Here is a 17798-nt window from a genome sequence, read left to right on the forward strand (position 1 = left end):
AAAAAAAAGAAGCAAAAAACACTCCAGCCACAATGTACCAAACATTTTTCAATGTCTTTGATGTATTTTCTCATTTCACTCAGCCTTTTAAAAGTTGAACCCAACAGAGACTTAAAAAACATAACAAAAGACAGGCTCTAAATACAAAGTTATTCTTGGATGCTGCATGCTTAATGCCTGGGAGCACTAAGGTGAGGGACACCTGGGGAGAGAGACAAGTGGACCAAATATGTCATTCAATCGCAACCTATTTTCTCAAATCTTGCTTTGACACTTGAAATCATGACACGTCAACATCGATTCTTGAATGCATCAAATGAAAAGATGACTAGTAACCCACCTGGGAGCGACAAAAGTGGAGGGCGAGAACCTTTGAGGGAGGGTGGAGCAGCTCTCATGCTGAGGGACCCTCTTGGGCCCTGGTGACGTACGGGAAGACGCGTCATTGGGGGGCTACCTAGCAAACTAGGGCCACCATAAGAGCTGTGTAAGGACGGCTTTTGTTGCAAAGACAGCAGAGGGGGAGGCTTGCTTTTCAGATGAGAACCTAAAAAGCGGGCAAAAGAAAATACATCAATGTTACGCGCTTTGGTCGTTATGTATAGACAGTTTTAATATTCATTTCTGAGATTCTTTGGCATAAATGAGAAAGAACGTTTGTATTTTACTGGCATTACCAATTAAATAAAATACAGATAAAAAAAATAAATGTACAATCACCTTCACATACTGTCGAGTATAGCCCCTGCATTTGATATTGTTCTATGGAAGTTATGGAAAATAGCAGTAAGAAAATGTTTTAGTATGCAAAAAAATTTGTTTGTATAGGTGGGCAACATAGAAAGGGCTTGACCCCTGCGGTGTAAGGTCTTTTACCTGGTGAAGGTAAGAGCGGCATCGGTGTGGCCGGAGGAGATTCCATCAATGGGCGCCCAGCCTCGTTTGTACACGGAGGCGGGCCGAGCAGCGTCGGGAGAAGGGGAGGCGGATTTCCTGGTGCCGAAGAGAACATTTTACTCTTCAGTTCGCCGCCGTTGCTCGCTGGTGAGAAACCGCAAGAGGAGTCAAGGAGTGGACGCGCCGATGTCACCCACGCGACGGAACAGCATCGCACCTCTTAAGTGCTCCTGCCGGGCGTTGACGAACGCCAAAATGGCTTCCAATTCCTCAGCGTAAATGTGCACGCCCTCGGCCAGCAGCTGGAGGGACTGACGTGTGTCCGAGGGAACCAGGTGGCGCTCTATCTTTTCCCGATCCAGAAATTCCCCGAGCAACTGCGAGGCCTGTGATGCAATATCTGCGGGGTCCCTTTGTTTCCGTTCCTTACCGACTCCGCGCCTGTGCTCCGTTTGGACAAAATCCATGGCCTGCTCTTTGGGCATGTTGCGGTGGACTGTGGGCAAAAGTGGAGGGTGAACCCGAATCATGTCAGAGGGGCCTCAAGAGGGAGGCCGTGAAAGCAAACAAAATAGAGCATATGGATCGTCCCCTTTGAGTTGGCTTTATATTGATGTTGTCCAGTGGCTCAGTTTGATCACAATTGTTGGAATTGCTACATTGTTGCGCAGGTTTGTGCACAGTATGCAAAATTCACAGACTAACAGTAAAATGTGTAGTTTGAAATTGATCCCGTTGTAATTAAGAGTAATATTATTTTCTTTCATTTAGTTTTAGAGAATGGTCGGAAAAGTATGGCAATAAATGGAATTTAGACTTTACTTTGGGTTTTAATGTAATTGTGCGTGGTCATGAAATTGCTGTATAAGTATGTGGTGAATTGAAGCATTCATTATTTTATTCCCCCCGCCAAAGAAGAAGAATTGTAACAATGAGGTGTGCAAAAAAAAAAACGAGTGAGGATTTGGATTTTAGTCTCTTAATAAATGTATCTAATAAATCCCCAAACTATATCTGAATGCATGGAACTGGAGCAAGACGTGCTGTAGATTCAGTCTCAATTAGTTTACCATCTAAAGAAGCAGAATTAAAAAAAAATTAAAAAGAAATTCAACTCTGAATGTCAAGAGCTGTGGGCTGAGCTGAGAGTTGATTACATGGGGATCATTTCAGTTTTCTCTTCAACAAGCTGGGAAAGAGGCGTGGTAAAGGGTGTTGTAATATTGTTTTCTTTAAGCGTTGCTTGTCTGCTAGTTTAGGACTGGAAGTCATGACTCTTGGGGGATTTTTAAATACATTTGTAATGTATCAAAAGGCGAGCTTGAATTCTTGTTCTTTAGTTGTGTTTTTAGGTAATGTGACAGGATATTTGTGTGTGTGCGTGCGTGCGTGCCTGCTTGCACGGTGCATTGCGTGATTAGTTGTGCGGGGGCTTAGAAAGGGGATGGATATTTGTCATTGGAGGTGATTTTGAGGGGGGCGGGACTTACTTTTGAGGGGCTCTGAGAAAATGATAACTGTGCAGGAGGACAGAGCTACATTTTTCTGCTCCACCAGAATACATAACGGGGAGCCAACACCTCGGACATCCTGCAGGGCTTGCGTCAGGTCTGACTCCGCCTGCAGATAGAGCATTTCCACCGACAGGCCACGCTCCTGCAAGCACTGGTTTAGCGATTTGGGGTAATCCCTTTAAGAGGAAGAGAAACATGTTAACTCAACACTTCTCTGTTGACTGACTCAAACTGGAACCAAGACCAACTCAAATCAAATTAATCAGACGCAATGGTTGAATGTGTTTTAGGTGACACCTTAGAAGTGTTGCAGAACCCGGTGAGATACAAAAAGAGACACACTTGGATTTGGAGTACCAAATGTCAGTACCGTATTTTCCGCCCTAAAAGGCGCACCGGGTTATAAGGCGCACCTTCAATGAACGGCCCATTTTAAAACTTTGTCCATATATAAGGCGCACCGGCTTATAAGGCGCATAAAATAGAAGCTATACTGCATCAAACTGAGGTTGACTAGGGTTGCGGTATGCATCCACTAGCCAATAACCAACGAGCCCTCTATAAACAATCGCGTTTCTCAAACGATCTCCTATAAAATGATCAGAACTGACTAAAGTTCGATCTAACGCATTGGTACTACTTACCTATGTTTCCCTTCCATATCGATCCGTAGATTTACTCGAAACATTAACAGAGCAGCCTATTTTGACATGAAATAGCCTGGTACGTATAGCAGCTATCGCAATAGCATTAGCCATCCGCAAAGTCTCACGAGCCTCAGCGAAGTGTAAACAATCGCGTTTCTCAAACGATCTCCTATAAAATGATCGGAACTGACTAAAGTTCGATCCAACGCATTGGTACTACTTACCTATGTTTCCCTTCCATATCGATCCGTAGATTTACTCGAAACATTAACAGAGCAGCCTATTTTGACATGAAATAGCCTGGTACGTATAGCAGCTATCGCAATAGCATTAGCCATCCGCAAAGTCTCACGAGCCTCACCTCGCAATCTCCCATGAGCCTCAGCAAAGTGTAAACAATCGCGTTTCTCAAACGATCTCCTATAAAATGATCGGAACTGACTAAAGTTCGATCCAACGCATTGGTACTACTTACCTATGTTTCCCTTCCATATCGATCCGTAGATTTACTCGAAACATTAACAGAGCAGCCTATTTTGACATGAAATAGCCTGGTACGTATAGCAGCTATCGCAATAGCATTAGCCATCCGCAAAGTCTCACGAGCCTCACCTCGCAATCTCCCATGAGCCTCAGCAAAGTGTAAACAATCGCGTTTCTCAAACGATCTCCTATAAAATGATCGGAACTGACTAAAGTTCGATCCAACGCATTGGTACTACTTACCTATGTTTCCCTTCCATATCGATCCGTAGATTTACTCGAAACATTAACAGAGCAGCCTATTTTGACATGAAATAGCCTGGTACGTATAGCAGCTATCGCAATAGCATTAGCCATCCGCAAAGTCTCACGAGCCTCACCTCGCAATCTCCCATGAGCCTCAGCAAAGTGTAAACAATCGCGTTTCTCAAACGATCTCCTATAAAATGATCGGAACTGACTAAAGTTCGATCCAACGCATTGGTACTACTTACCTATGTTTCCCTTCCATATCGATCCGTAGATTTACTCGAAACATTAACAGAGCAGCCTATTTTGACATGAAATAGCCTGGTACGTATAGCAGCTATCGCAATAGCATTAGCCATCCGCAAAGTCTCACGAGCCTCACCTCGCAATCTCCCATGAGCCTCAGCAAAGTGTAAACAATCGCGTTTCTCAAACGATCTCCTATAAAATGATCGGAACTGACTAAAGTTCGATCCAACGCATTTGTACTACTTACCTATGTTTCCCTTCCATATCGATCCGTAGATTTACTCGAAACATTAACAGAGCAGCCTATTTTGACATGAAATAGCCTGGTACGTATAGCAGCTATCGCAATAGCATTAGCCATCCGCAAAGTCTCACGAGCCTCACCTCGCAATCTCCCATGAGCCTCAGCAAAGTGTAAACAATCGCGTTTCTCAAACGATCTCCTATAAAATGATCGGAACTGACTAAAGTTCGATCCAACGCATTTGTACTACTTACCTATGTTTCCCTTCCATATCGATCCGTAGATTTACTCGAAACATTAACAGAGCAGCCTATTTTGACATGAAATAGCCTGGTACGTATAGCAGCTATCGCAATAGCATTAGCCATCCGCAAAGTCTCACGAGCCTCACCTCGCAATCTCCCATGAGCCTCAGCAAAGTGTAAACAATCGCGTTTCTCAAACGATCTCCTATAAAATGATCGGAACTGACTAAAGTTCGATCTAACGCATTGGTACTACTTACCTATGTTTCCCTTCCATATCGATCCGTAGATTTACTCGAAACATTAACAGAGCAGCCTATTTTGACAGGAAATAGCCTCGCGGGTACAACAGCTATTCGGTGACGCCCCCTGACTACAGTTGCCGTAATGCTGGGAAGCGATGCGACCTTGTAATTTATTAGTCGTACTAAAACGTACTGAAACATTTTGGCAGAGCACTGTGTACAACCAGTATGGATCAACAAATTCATCAGTTGATCCATATATAAGGCGCACTGGCCTATAAGGCGCACTGTCGGCTTTTGAGAAAATTTTAGGTTTTTAGGTGCGCCTTTTAGGGCGGAAAATACGGTAATCATTTTGGTGTAAAAATCAGATGTCTCGATTGGACAATACGCTATGAATGGAGTGGATTTCAAAGTGATGTTTGGATGACTTTGTGCATTGTACCATGTGACCCGAACTAAGAAAAACCGAATGAAAGTATTTGTTGACAAAAAGAGTCAGCGGCAACTTTAAATATTAAATGGCAACACATGTCATACAGTACATTAAGGGTTGTGATACTTTAGGGAAATGTTTGCAGTTGAACACTTTCAATGTAACTTGAGTGGTAAACAACTAAAACATTTTTATGTGTTACTATGGTAACTAAAGAAGCATGAAAGAGCAGTATTTGTGTAGGGTTCTACCACCATACCTAACATATGCATGACTGTAGAAAGTTCACATTGTGAGAAAACATTTTAGACTAATATAGTGGTCAATTATAAAAGTAAAAATTGAAACATTTCTGCTCGGAGTGACGTCCGACTTATGATTTTGTGGTCATCAGCAATATGGAAGTGGACTATGTCATGTTGTAAATGTTCTTTTTTTTGTACAAGCAATCAGACATCTCGTCTGAAATGTGTGCTGCGATCAAAGTCTTTGGGTTTTTTTCTGTCGGATTCTGTGTTTCAGACCTTACACTGTTGAACAACAACAATTACCGCAATTTTCGGACTATAAGTCGCGTTTTTTTTCATAGTTTGGGTGGGGGGGCGACTTATACTCAGGAGCGACATATGTTTTTTTTTCACAAATTTTTACTTGATCATTAACACATCACTTACTTACAAGAATAGTTGACCACTTCACATGTTATTTTTAGTATAGTTGATCACTTCACATGCTTTGATATCTTTATCTTGAACATATTCAAAACATGAAAAATAGATGAAAAATAGAGAGAAAAAAATCAAATAAAGTAATTAACACTTTAAAGCGCCATATCCTCTGGACATGTCCTCTGTCACCAGGATGACATAAAGGACGAGAAATTTGATCGATGGATTTAATGATTTGGAGTGACACAAATGGTTTGATAATATTGTTGTTTATGTGATAGTTATTTAAAATATAGTTTATATATCGTTGTATGGGCCTGTGGAATAATTTGAACTGCGGCGCGGCACACGGCATTGTTGACAAAGGACGATTGATGGATTTAATGAATTGGAGTGAAACAGATGGTTTTATAAACGTGTTATTTATGTAATAGTTTTTTTTTTAAATAACTGAATGTTACGTCAGGCCCGTTCTCAGCTCCTCGTTTGTGTTTGTCACGTTAGCATACCGTATCGTTTAGCCTGTTGTTGCTCGTTCATGTCTGCTCTTGGTGTTGGATTTTGTCGAATAAATTGCCCCCCAAAATGCGACTTATACTCCGGAGCGACTTATATGTTTTTTTTCACATTTTTGGGCATTTTATGGCTGGTGCGACTTATACTCCGGAGCGACTTATAGTCCGAAAATTACGGTAACGATTAAAGTTAAGCACACTACAAACAAAGCATTAATGCTGCTTTGTTGTTTCAATTACATTGAGCCTATTCATGGGATTTACTTTAAGGTGCAAAAATACATAAAAGGACGCATGTGGTTGTTGAAACAAAAAAGCTCTTATTGTGTTAACTATAAAGAGATTATTTGCCAGGATAGATAGAGTATATTAAATTTTAAATAAAATTAAGAAAAAACTTCTGAGGGAGGCTTGTGAAACCTTCCAGCTTTGTAACTATTTAAGCCCTTGACCAAAAGTGCTGGGAAAAAAATTCTGTGGGATATTAGCACATTTGAAATTTGTACTTACAGACACTGGTTGGCCACTGATATGATCACACAGTCAGCAGCTGTGTGATCGTCTTGCACTTGCCTGTAGAATTTCTGATACAAGGTTTTCCGTCTGTCTGCGGAAGTGTTCTCGGGCTTAGCTGGAGCAACCAAAAGACAAGAGGGTTGATGAGCAATGGAGAGGGAACGTCCAAGTGGATAAAAACACAAATTTTGCTTGAGATAATGACAAATTACAAGTGAACACTCGCATAGTGGTTGGTCTACATTTGCAGATTTTTGGGGAACTTCCTTTATAACTTTAGGGAATTCTCACCATTGGGTTGATGCTTTGCACCATCATACTTGACACTGCCAGTGTAGTGTTGCTTCTGTTCCAATTCTTTGTAACTGAAAGAGAGGCAGTAAATGTTAAAAAAAAAAGTAGTATTTAATTAGTATGTGCACAATATAACAAAAATATCAATATTGCAATATCGTTGTTTAGTTTTTGTTTTAAACAATACCAAATAAACAACAAGCAGTTGACAAACTGTAAAGGGGGGGAATACACGTTCAAGCAAAGTAAAAATTTATTCACTTGTGTGTGTGTGTGATTGTAGAACTGTTCCAGCAAAGAGCCAGGAACTTTCAGACTGAACTGGATGTGGCCCTGTGGTGTTTTTTTTTTTTCCTTCTTCCCACTCCTTATTTGTTAACAAACATCGCACAATGTGCATATGGTAACATGAACAATAATATGCATTTGAGCACGGTGCAACCCATTGTTCAAAGTGCAACACTTAGTACTGTGTCTGCCGCCTCTGATTTTAACTTGTGTTGATTTTACACTACATTCCCGAAAATAAAATGTAGTTGAATTAAGTTTTACAGACCTTTCCAGGGCATCCTTGAGATCTTCGTTCCTCTCTTCCCTGCTTGGGTACGGCGCACTTCTCCGGAACAATCTCAAAGGCTGAACGCTGCACCACGAAACAAAAACGGATTAAAAACAAAAAACGTTTAATGGATAACATTGTATGGGGAATACAGAGGCGCGAGCATGCATTATCGTTGCTATGTCTTTTATATTACTATTCTCCTGAGTAGCATGCTAATGCTAGAATGAAGGCAAAAACGACTGACCTCCCATTTGGGTTACCCTGCTGCCGCCGGGAAACATTGCAAGCAGTTGGCCAAGAAGACATTTTACCCGAGCCCCAAAAACCCAAAGCAAGGAGCTCAATGGCCGGTTGAGGTGACAAATTTGTCTGTTTTGTGTCTTCACACACTTAGCAAACAACTAGCTCAGAGTAGGTGATGCTAACACGGGTGGCCAACTAAGCGTCAATTCTTCTTCTATGGTTACATTCATGGACGTTTGAGAGTTGTTAAAGAAGTGCGCCACATATCAACTTATTTATATACAGTGGCTAAACATTGGTACTGCAAGCAAGGTTTGCCTGCCAGTTGTGTGCAAAAAATACACTAAGTGTGCAATTTTTATTATTTCGCCACTTGTAAGTATGCATCATAGATGCGCCATATGGATTTAGATGAAAGACAATAATATTTTCTCAGCCAACCATTACAAAGTTATGTTAATGAAAACAAACCTTCAGTGAGATAATAAAATAATAATAACAATAAATTGAAGTGTTCATCTTTTTCTGTAAAAGTTTGTGTCACAAGCACAGCAAATAACATAGAATGTATGCATATTGCAGTTGATTCTTCCAAATTGACCATTTGTATGAAGCAATTTTAATTTGTATTTCTCCATACTTTCAAATGATAAAAACATGTTCTATCAAGAAATCATTTCATCATTTGTTTTCACGATTAGTAAAGACAAACACAGGGATGCCACAAAATTTCTGTCTTATAACTGAATGTATTCACATTACAACATCAAATTAGGTCAGTTTGTGACAATTTCTAATAATCTTCAAATATATTCATGTATTATACATACCAATAGGCACTTCCAGTAAGTCTGGCAATTATGAAGCCACAGTATAGTGTCTATATTACAAAATGGTGAAAATAAATAATGTGTTTCTAGAAGTTTTTGGTAGTTTTAAAATGTCTTTACTTTACAGCATATATTCATATTGTACAAAATGGAGCATTAACCTGCAAGGGAAATCTTTAATGTTCACAAATCCTTTGTATTTAGACAAAACACTGCATTTAAGTACACATGGTAAGTGCAGTCAACTGGTGAGAGGAAACAAATTTGTCATAATAATTTGCATGTTCTATAAAAATACTGAGCAATTTCGCTTATGTTATTTTAAAGCTGGTTTCGCTCTCGTGATTACAATTACCCTACAAATGTGGAACAGTCAAATGACAGGAACAAAGACAAAACAACATAACATATTGACTGAAATGACATATGTTCTCCACCCCATAACAGTTTAATGGTCTTTGTGTGTGACAAATCGGTGATGAATGTTAAAAATGTCAATCGTTGCCATTGAACATGGCTACAAAGCAGTTTCTAGGTCAAAGTGGAAGCACAAGGAGAAATACTGTATGCACACAGGATCTTTGGAGAGCGACTATGGAATGCATCAAAATTTACTAAGTGTACTGGTTGCCATACAGCCACGTTTGAAACAAGACAGCATTGGACCTAGAAACAGGGTTTCCAATTAGACGCTTACATAAATGAACTCCTCTTAAGTTCAGAGTAATATACCGCACATTCACAAAGCGGTCACATCCCTTTCCTGACTCCTCTTGTACAGTGGGAGTATCCACTGTGGGAAACATTGAAATGGAAAAAAAGGCGATAAAATATCTGCCAATATAAATGTAAAGGAACAATCTTACATGAAATCCCCAGATTCACATCTTTCAAATTCCATGCAGCGACACATATGACTTGGATTTAACTCAACTGTCATGTTTTTTTTTTTCTTCTCATCCTAACAAAGTGGGCTGTTCATTCACTTGGGAGTCTTCTGGGCTCAAAATTAGTTTGTCAAAATTTTAAGCATTATTGTCTTTATAGTTCGTGATGAATAATTCTAATGTCATGTTTTGTTACACAATTTAAATTTTGATTTGAGACTGCATTGTACTCATACACTGTCAGAAAAAAAAAGGTACCTTGGGGATCTATTTTTTTTTTTTTAAGGTGTGATGAACTGTGTCCACATTTGAATCCCTGTGCGTGTGTGTTTGTAGTCCACTGTGTATATATAATATAAATATATACGACTATATATATATATATGACTATATACATATATTCATATTATGTATATATATGTATGTATGACTATATACATATATTCATATTATGTATATATATATATATATATATATATAAAACAATCGTATTGATATATATATATATATATCTCCCCCCCGTTTCAGTGGTATAATAGTTGTTCCAGCCATTGGACCCTGAAAGTGACAAATTCAGCACATTTATTTCCTGACAGTGTTTGAAAGCAAAGTCATGAGAGCCTGTGATTACTACTCAAAAAGGGAATCGCACTTCTCAGACTTATTATGCATTTCGTCAGAAATCAAACAAAGATGTCAGAAAAGCACTACATGACTTGTGATGTGGCAATCATTTTTGAATTCAACTTTCTGAAGTGTCAACCTACAGTATACATCATTTCAGTCCGGTCTCCAGTCGATGCATATGGTTGTTCTTAAATTTGCTACCTGATTTCATACTTCCTGTGCTTCAATGTGTATTGTGGACATCATCTAAAAGTAGCTTGCAATAATATCCCTGCACATCTTTACTGTCCTAGTAGAGCTTTTGTTGAATTTCAACAGTTGAAGATTTCCTGAGGGTTTAAGGTTCACATATGGAGGAATGGACACACAGAAAATGCAGAATTGAAGAAATAAAAGTAGAGAAAAAGAAGGGCATGAATGTAATATTCCCTTTATAGTCTATCTCATTTCATGGATTTATGACTTCTGAGATTCCAAATGTCAAACTTGGTTTGGTTTATTCCCTTTTTTCTAATGATCGTATGAATCAGTCCATAAAAACATTGCTGCTGCAAGTTCCCATTTTGGCATAACCACAACATGGAGAACCTTATTCATATTTTAGGCAGGGGAATCTTTCACTTGGACACAAAGTTAAACTTGCAATGAGGATGAAACATCTGCATTTAAAACATACATGGCGATACGGTGCATAAAATTAGCTTTCATAAATATTTATTGTGTGAGAGACTCATGTTGGCTGAGGTTCAAGGAATGACATTTACACCAATGTTCTTCATTTGATGGCCCATTTTGACCTCCACTCAAAAACTCCTGCTTAAATTAAAGCACAAGTACAAGTAACGGGGGATGTCCATGTCATTGCATTCAGAAAATTAGGTATAAATTGGCAGCAAATTTCATCAGTCCCGTATTACCACATTGTGGTTAAGGTCTGTGTTGCCAGTCTGCCTTTTTCCCTTGACAGTAACAAAAGAGTCTGTATTCCAAAGAACATGCATAATCTCATATTGCAAGACAAAAAGCTCCTTTCAAATAGTTGGTGAACTCAAATATTTAGACAAAAACGTGTAAAGCACATAATTTCCCACCCTGTTTTTATTCTTAGGCACACATTTCCCAATCTACAGTGTTGTGTCTAAAGTGATGTGCTGGCAAAAACAGGATTCAGTAAATAGTATAGAAGAAAAAAAACACTTGTACTAATCGTGAAAGAGGCCGGATGTTGCCTTCACTGCCGGTCTTCGTCCACTTGCTGCGTTGACGCAGACCACTCGGGTTCCTCGACTCCTTCCTCGGGATCCTCCCCTTCGAGCGGCTCTTCTCTGCTGCCCGGCTCCTCTTCTTCTTGGTGAGTGGCCAAAACGGGCTCCGCTACACTGTTCACATGAGCCGAATCTGCTCCTTGGCCCTGCTTCTGGTCCTCCTCCTCCTCGATCACTTTTTTCCACATCTCGTGGTTCTCCAGCAGGTGATGAGTGATCTCACAGAACACTTTCCGCCTCTTCTTGGCTGTTTTCTCTGTGATACCAAACATGTGATTATTAAACTTCAAATGCAAGGACGATCACATGGTTTGATAATATACACTTTGTCTTACGTGATGACTCTGAGCTGGTGGACGTGTCTTCCTCCGCCGTGTCCTCCTCGTCCTCCTCGTTCTCTGTGCTTTCAGGTTCCTCGGCATCCATCTTGCGTTCCACCCATCGTCCCGGCATGAGGCAGGCCGAGTCGTAAGAATTGCACAAGGGTCCCACGATGTGTGTGATGAATGACTCCTGGAGTTTGGCCAACTGCGGTGCGGCTCGGTCCATGAAAGGGCTGACGGGGAGACCCAGATTGGACTCTTCATCACCCTACACGCGGCATGACCTTCATTAGCACAAGGTTACGGCCAGAAATGCGAAGCAGTGATGAAGGAGAGGTGGCCAACCTGTTCATAGAACTCATTGACAATGCCCTCTGTCCACTGTAGATGCAGGTCCTTACACTTTAGTGGCCCGTTGATGTCTGCCAACTTTATGCACATCTGGCAAACCAGCAACCTGTCATTCTCATTGGACCAATCAATGCCTGAAGATGGATCATCCCCTACCTAGAGAATCAATCGAAAAATAGATCAAATTAAACATTGTGTTCACGTTTTAGCTTTTACCCCCAAAATACATAATTAATCCACAGGTGTCAAACTCAAGGCTCAGGGGCCAGATATGGCCTGCCACATCATTTTATGTGGCTGGCAAAGATAAATTGTGCATCGACTAAATGTGTCAATATTAAAATTGCAAATTGTCTTCACTTTTAAAAGTAGAAATATTGTTGGCAAATTTTGTTACCAGTCTTTTTTTTTTAAATATTTGAACAGCCTTTGATTTCAAAACTTCATCAATTTGTTGTGTGGCCTATACTGTATCTAATTTGAGGCATTCAAATATTTTCTATTCAGGTCAATGTCAGTCATAATGGCCTCCTGAAGGAAACTATGACTAGTTTGACAACCCTGTCTTAAGCTCTTCCTCTATGGAACATAGTGATTTTGCATGTTCCCCCCATGCTTTGTGCGACTTTTCTCTACTCCAGCTTCCTGCCACATTCCAAAAACATGCATATCTGCTTCGAAACTACCCATCAGTGTGAATAAATGTATGCCTGTAAGTGCCCTGTGATGGACTGGGTGAGTTATCCAAATCATTATATCCAAAAACATCCAAATCACAAATACCTTTGCATTAAATTCTGCGAGAAAATCAAAGTGCTTCTTCAAATCTGTAGCCAATATGGCCTCAATGACCAGGAAACGGAATCGCTTGAACTCCCTGTGGTCCAAGTTGAGGAGGAAGTTATACTCCGGTCGGGACAACAAGAGGTTCCAGGCCGAGGCAGCGTGGTGGTTTTCCAGAACCGAACGATCATTGTATAGCACCGCCTGCACAGACCCAAAAGACATTTAGAACAGTTGCAAACATTTGTTTGTCTCTTAGCTCAGCTTCTGGAACTTTGTCTGGCTATGTCCCACCATCCATGTTGATGATTTCAATTTGAACTTCACCTGTGGGGCGCTGGTAGCCACCAGGAAGGCGTTGGTCCGCCCGGGGTGGTCATAGTCGTGCATGGCGGCAGCCACGTAGAGAGCCATAAGCTCCAGAGCCGGTATGAGGCCGGACAAGCAGCCATAACCGTCCTCTGACACAGTGTATGTCTTTGACATCAGGAAGCCCATATGACTGTGAGTTATTCCACTATCGGAGTCTGGCCACAAGGGAAGCAGACAACGGGAGTAAGGTGAACAACAACAGGCTGCCACACAAACACACACATATTGTGCTTGAAGGGTGCAACATTTTAAAAACACACATCTAAGCGTTCAAATGCACACAGAGACTTTTTGGAAGCCTCGAATCCTCTTGTGCGTGGATCAAAGAGAAGCCTTTAGTAAGGCATACAAATGAGGGGATGAAAATATGCTTGTGAGGAAATTCTAATCTGCCTGTAATTTCATGCTCTTCAGAAATTCAAATAGTTTTGCAATGTGAATGGAAGCACTTTTTCTCAAAACCATTAATGAGTTAGACACTAGGTAGGAAACAAAACAATAAATAATAATATACAGGACTGTCTCAGAAAATTTGAATATTGTGATAAAGTTCTCTATTTTCTGTAATGCAATTAAAAACCCAAATTTAAATTAAAAAAAAGGGTTGCAATATTTCAGCTGATTTGTAATGAATCCAGAATGTATGACATTTTTGTTTTTTTAATTGCATTACAGAAAATAAAAAAACGTCATCACAATATTCTAATTGTCTGAGACAGTCCTGTATATTTTAGTGCTTCTTGAGCTCGTAGCAAATTCATCACGTGACTAAAGTGAAAAGACCCCTTTTAGATCATCAGTTTATCAGATTAATCAATGAACTTGATTTGAAAAAAAATCTGAGGGAGGACATCTAGAGAACAAGAACTATGAATCGTGATTCCAAATTCAAGAGTTTTTAATCGCCATGTTTGAGCGTGCCAAACAAGGAATTTGACTTCGGTAAATCACAGCCTCTGTTCAACATTTAGGTGACTAACAACACTCAGGACATGTGAAAAATGGCAAATATTCTCAAACATCCCCTGATCTTGACAACAAATGAACTTGACAACATGTGCGTTGGACCCACCTGAGTCACTAGCAGAGCTGTGGTCAGCCATGAGGCTGGGCAGACCCGGAACCGGCTGTGTGGTGAGGTACCAGACTGCATGGAGCACATCCGTGGCATGCACTCGATTGTGATCTGAATCAGGGAACAGCGGAGTCAGTTTATCACCACCAGAGGGCAGCGTTGAGCTAATTATCTCATTTTATAAAGCCTCAGTTAAACCCAATTAAATAAGACAAACAATACAATTTTCCTCTCGTGGATGATTTGGTATTAAGTCTAGGCAAAGGTCCTGAATGTAAGCGGACAGGATTTGTACAAGCTTACATGGTATGTTTCTGTAACCATTCTCAAGGGCATGGAAGTAGTTCATGAATTCTTGGATGGGAATCTTGAAGGTCTGAAACAATCCAGTGTCCTCAAAAAGCCTGTATGAGACCTGAGAGGGGAAAAACAGAACATAATGGCACCACCATTCATCCAATTTCGTTACTGCTTGTCCTCATCGGGTCACTGGTGAGCTGGAGTTTATCCCAGCTGACTCAAGGCAAGAAGCAGGATACACTGCAGAGAGACAACCAAACATTCACACCTATGGACGGTTTTAGAAATGTAACAGTCGGGGTTTTAGAATTGGGGGGGGCGGGGGTCACACTTGCGGAGGGGGGGCTAAAAAGTTTGCAAACGTTTCCCAAAGTCAAATTCAAGCACTTTCATTGGCAAAATAATTGAGTTTATCACAACATGAAAAAGTTCAGTTATTACTGCCAGTTTAAATGACATGTAATGCAATTCTACATCTTAGATGAAAATTATCCAGCCAAATACAAGTTAAGATTCCTCTTATCTGAAATCTAAAAGAAGTATTTTGAAGCAGATTCTACTGACTGAATTGTGAATGGACTGATGGTTAGCACCTCAGGGTTGGAATTGTAGCGCCCTATATCCAGTGTCGAGTTAGCACGTTCTCCCTCGTGCTTGCGCGGCTTTTCGTCGGGTTCTCGTGCTTCCTTCCACATTTCTAAAACACGTGTCAGGTTTAGTGAAGACTACTGACTTCCTCACCTGACTGAGGATCCGTCCACATTTTCCATTTGTCTTCTCCATCAAGCTGAAGATGGGAAAGTTCCAATTGTTTAGCTGATTCATCATCGGCTCTAAATCTTCCATTAATAGCGGCTCCGGGGCCAGGATAGGTTTGTCCTGTATGATGAAAAGGGAGTTTTTTCATTATAGAAACATCATGCTGTCTCCTCATGTCCCTGAGGGCCATTTAAAGGGTCTTTATGGTCTTTGTGTCTTACCTCAGGAGGTATTAGCGGGTGGAGGATGACATTCTGGGAGGAGTTTTTTCCTTCTTCTGTGTCCTCCTCTGTGTGTGCTACATCACTGCTGTCACTATGGTTGGCTTCGTGGGTGCTGTCATAGTCTGACGACGCAACCACTTGATCCTCTGCTGTTGAAAGAGGCAATAATAAGTCAGTGAAGGTTAGAGTTCATTGTTAGAATTTTTTCTTTTTTTCTTGGACCTTCTTGAAGTTATAGGGATTGTAAAAGAAATCAATTTTGTCTTACGCTGAGATTGCAAGCATTGTGCATCAAATTTGAATGAAAAGTGAAACCCGCGTACCTGAACGTGGTACTCGGTCTCCCTTGTCTATCGAGCCCTCTCCGTGGCTCAGCTTTATGTATGGTCTTCCACAACTGTAGACAAGAGGGATTTGATGTTGAACTATTTTTTGGTAAAAATATATATACAGTGCATGTTGTCGACACAGTGCTTGGAGGAACCAATTAAAATCCAACTAAAGCCTCCGAACAAGCTGAGCACATTCCACTGAAATGCACTGGGGGAGAGGCGGACCGAGAATAGTACATAAATGTGTTTGCTTGTACTTTGTAAAAAAAAAAATTTAAAAAAATGCGTACAGGCCTTTCCTGTCAGCAGCTGCGCTGAAATATTGGGATGGATTCCATTCAATATATCTGTCTTGGATGTCAAAGCACTTGGAAGATGTTGACAGTAAAAACTTAATGAGGGATCCCTTTAAGTATTTTGTTTTCCCGCCATTGCTTGAACAAACACCGCAGCTGTTTCGACAGACAAAAAAAGATGAGTGAATATAATGGATGACCACACAAATAAATTAGAAATGACAGGCAGCATTCTCTCATCTTGGTGCTGCTCGGAATGACACAAATAATCATGAGGCTGTTCTTGAGTCTGACGTAAATCACCACGGGGAGCCTCTCAATCAGCTCTCGTGTTTCCCCCATTGTAGCTATTGTCAGGATGGGGGGTGTTTCCAATTAAACTATATATCCTCAAAAGTTGGAGAAATTACTTGAAGCACAAAAGAATGCGGTGGAGAAATTGTTTGGTGCCCATGGACCCTAGACTAACGGTTCCGAGGCCCCAACAAAGAGTTGTGTTGTGTCTGCGGGGCCAGTTCGGAGCGTTGCACGTAATGTCTCGCAGGTGTGGAATATAAAATAGTTTGATAGTTTGGCGGGCGAACAGCTAGTGCATTATTGTCAGGGGAAGGGTATGCGCAAGGCAGGAGTGCTTGGCTTTTAAAAGCTTTGACTTTTAATGAAAGTTGAAAAACTGGCAGCCATGCTTCCTATTCTGCTAATGCAGCAGAATAAGCTCAGCGAGTGACATTGAGGCCTCGGCGCAGAATGGAAATAAGAAAGGTGGACGTGTTCGGTTTACATGCGGTCAGGTATTAGGTGACTTTGCTTCCATCAGAAGAACGTCCTGAGTCTGCACAGGATCCGTATAGTAGTTTGTGTCTATGAATCGACACACAGCTTCATGATTATAAAGTCACAAGGAGTCAATTAATTTTCTCAAACTGCTTTTCCACAGGTGCAGCTCAGATATCCAGAAAATCAATTCCAAAACCTATCACACCAATAATTCGATATCAGTCTTCCGTTAACTTAGGCATGTTTTCGGAATGTGGGAGGTGCCCAGAAAAAACTAGAAGTGAATCAAAAAAAAAAGTTACTAACTGGCAGGTAAAAGACAATTTTAATGATGAATTGTCTTTCAATGCTGTTTAATATCTTTGGAACATTTCAGCTGGCTTCTGCTCGCTCTCTTCACTCTTTGCTGGATATTTTCTTTGTCTAACCAATCACAACACACTGACAAACCCGTTCCTTCTGCTTCCAGTAATCTATTCACTCGTTGAGCCAGATGACGCGAAGAAGCTTTGACGGTGATGCTATTGCTAATTCTAACTCTAAAGAGTGAATCTAAAATTATGGGAATATTGAGCGGGCAAGAAAATAGG

At 40.6% G+C, this 17798-nt stretch overlaps 2 protein-coding genes across 6 annotated transcripts in view; both read right to left on the reverse strand.

The window, feature by feature from the left end:
* Positions 1–8228, reverse strand: si:ch211-216l23.2 (uncharacterized protein LOC565061 homolog). Of its 4 annotated transcripts, none has more exons than XM_037255095.1 (10): positions 8009–8228; positions 7759–7845; positions 7200–7273; positions 6903–7023; positions 2388–2587; positions 1115–1393; positions 877–993; positions 721–762; positions 341–547; positions 1–202 (listed from the first exon to the last, which is right to left on the reverse strand). In XM_037255095.1, the coding sequence occupies exons 1-10, from the start codon at positions 8068–8070 to the stop codon at positions 171–173; spliced, it is 1221 nt and encodes a 406-aa protein (XP_037110990.1). In that variant the 5' UTR covers positions 8071–8228; the 3' UTR covers positions 1–170. The 4 variants fall into 4 exon arrangements, with proteins under 4 accessions (XP_037110990.1, XP_037110988.1, XP_037110991.1 ...); XM_037255093.1 differs by having other exon boundaries at positions 877–1041; positions 8009–8227; XM_037255096.1 differs by lacking the exon at positions 721–762.
* Positions 8229–10536: 2308 nt separating this feature from the next.
* Positions 10537–17798, reverse strand: part of LOC119124492 (cGMP-inhibited 3',5'-cyclic phosphodiesterase A-like) — a 47135-nt gene continuing 39873 nt past the window's right edge. The window contains exons 5-14 of one of the 2 annotated variants that reach the window (XM_037254533.1): positions 16127–16200; positions 15801–15949; positions 15562–15699; positions 14824–14935; positions 14518–14631; positions 13401–13600; positions 13074–13277; positions 12285–12446; positions 11952–12207; positions 10537–11872 (exon numbers count right to left, since the gene is read on the reverse strand). In XM_037254533.1, coding sequence (XP_037110428.1) covers positions 11583–11872; positions 11952–12207; positions 12285–12446; positions 13074–13277; positions 13401–13600; positions 14518–14631; positions 14824–14935; positions 15562–15699; positions 15801–15949; positions 16127–16200 — 1699 coding nt within the window. In that variant the 3' untranslated portion in view covers positions 10537–11582. Of the gene's footprint in view, positions 11873–11951; positions 12208–12284; positions 12447–13073; positions 13278–13400; positions 13601–14517; positions 14632–14823; positions 14936–15561; positions 15700–15800; positions 15953–16126; positions 16201–17798 lie in introns of both variants that reach the window. The other variant, XM_037254532.1, reaches the window with a different exon arrangement.

This window comes from Syngnathus acus, chromosome 6, assembly GCF_901709675.1.
Source record: "Syngnathus acus chromosome 6, fSynAcu1.2, whole genome shotgun sequence".
Taxonomy (NCBI): Eukaryota; Metazoa; Chordata; class Actinopteri; order Syngnathiformes; family Syngnathidae; genus Syngnathus; species Syngnathus acus.

Excerpts from the sequence above, each read along its gene's own strand:
- si:ch211-216l23.2 (XM_037255093.1), bottom strand. The coding sequence starts at position 8,070 with ATGTCTTCTTGGCCAACTGCTTGCAATGTTTCCCGGCGGCAGCAGGGT. Across the intron at positions 7,274-7,758 it reads CTCAAGGATGCCCTGGAAAG|TTACAAAGAATTGGAACAGA; the intron begins GTCTGTAAAACT and ends CCTCTCTTTCAG. Across the intron at positions 2,588-6,902 it reads TCAGTGGCCAACCAGTGTCT|GGATTACCCCAAATCGCTAA; the intron begins GTAAGTACAAAT and ends TTCCTCTTAAAG.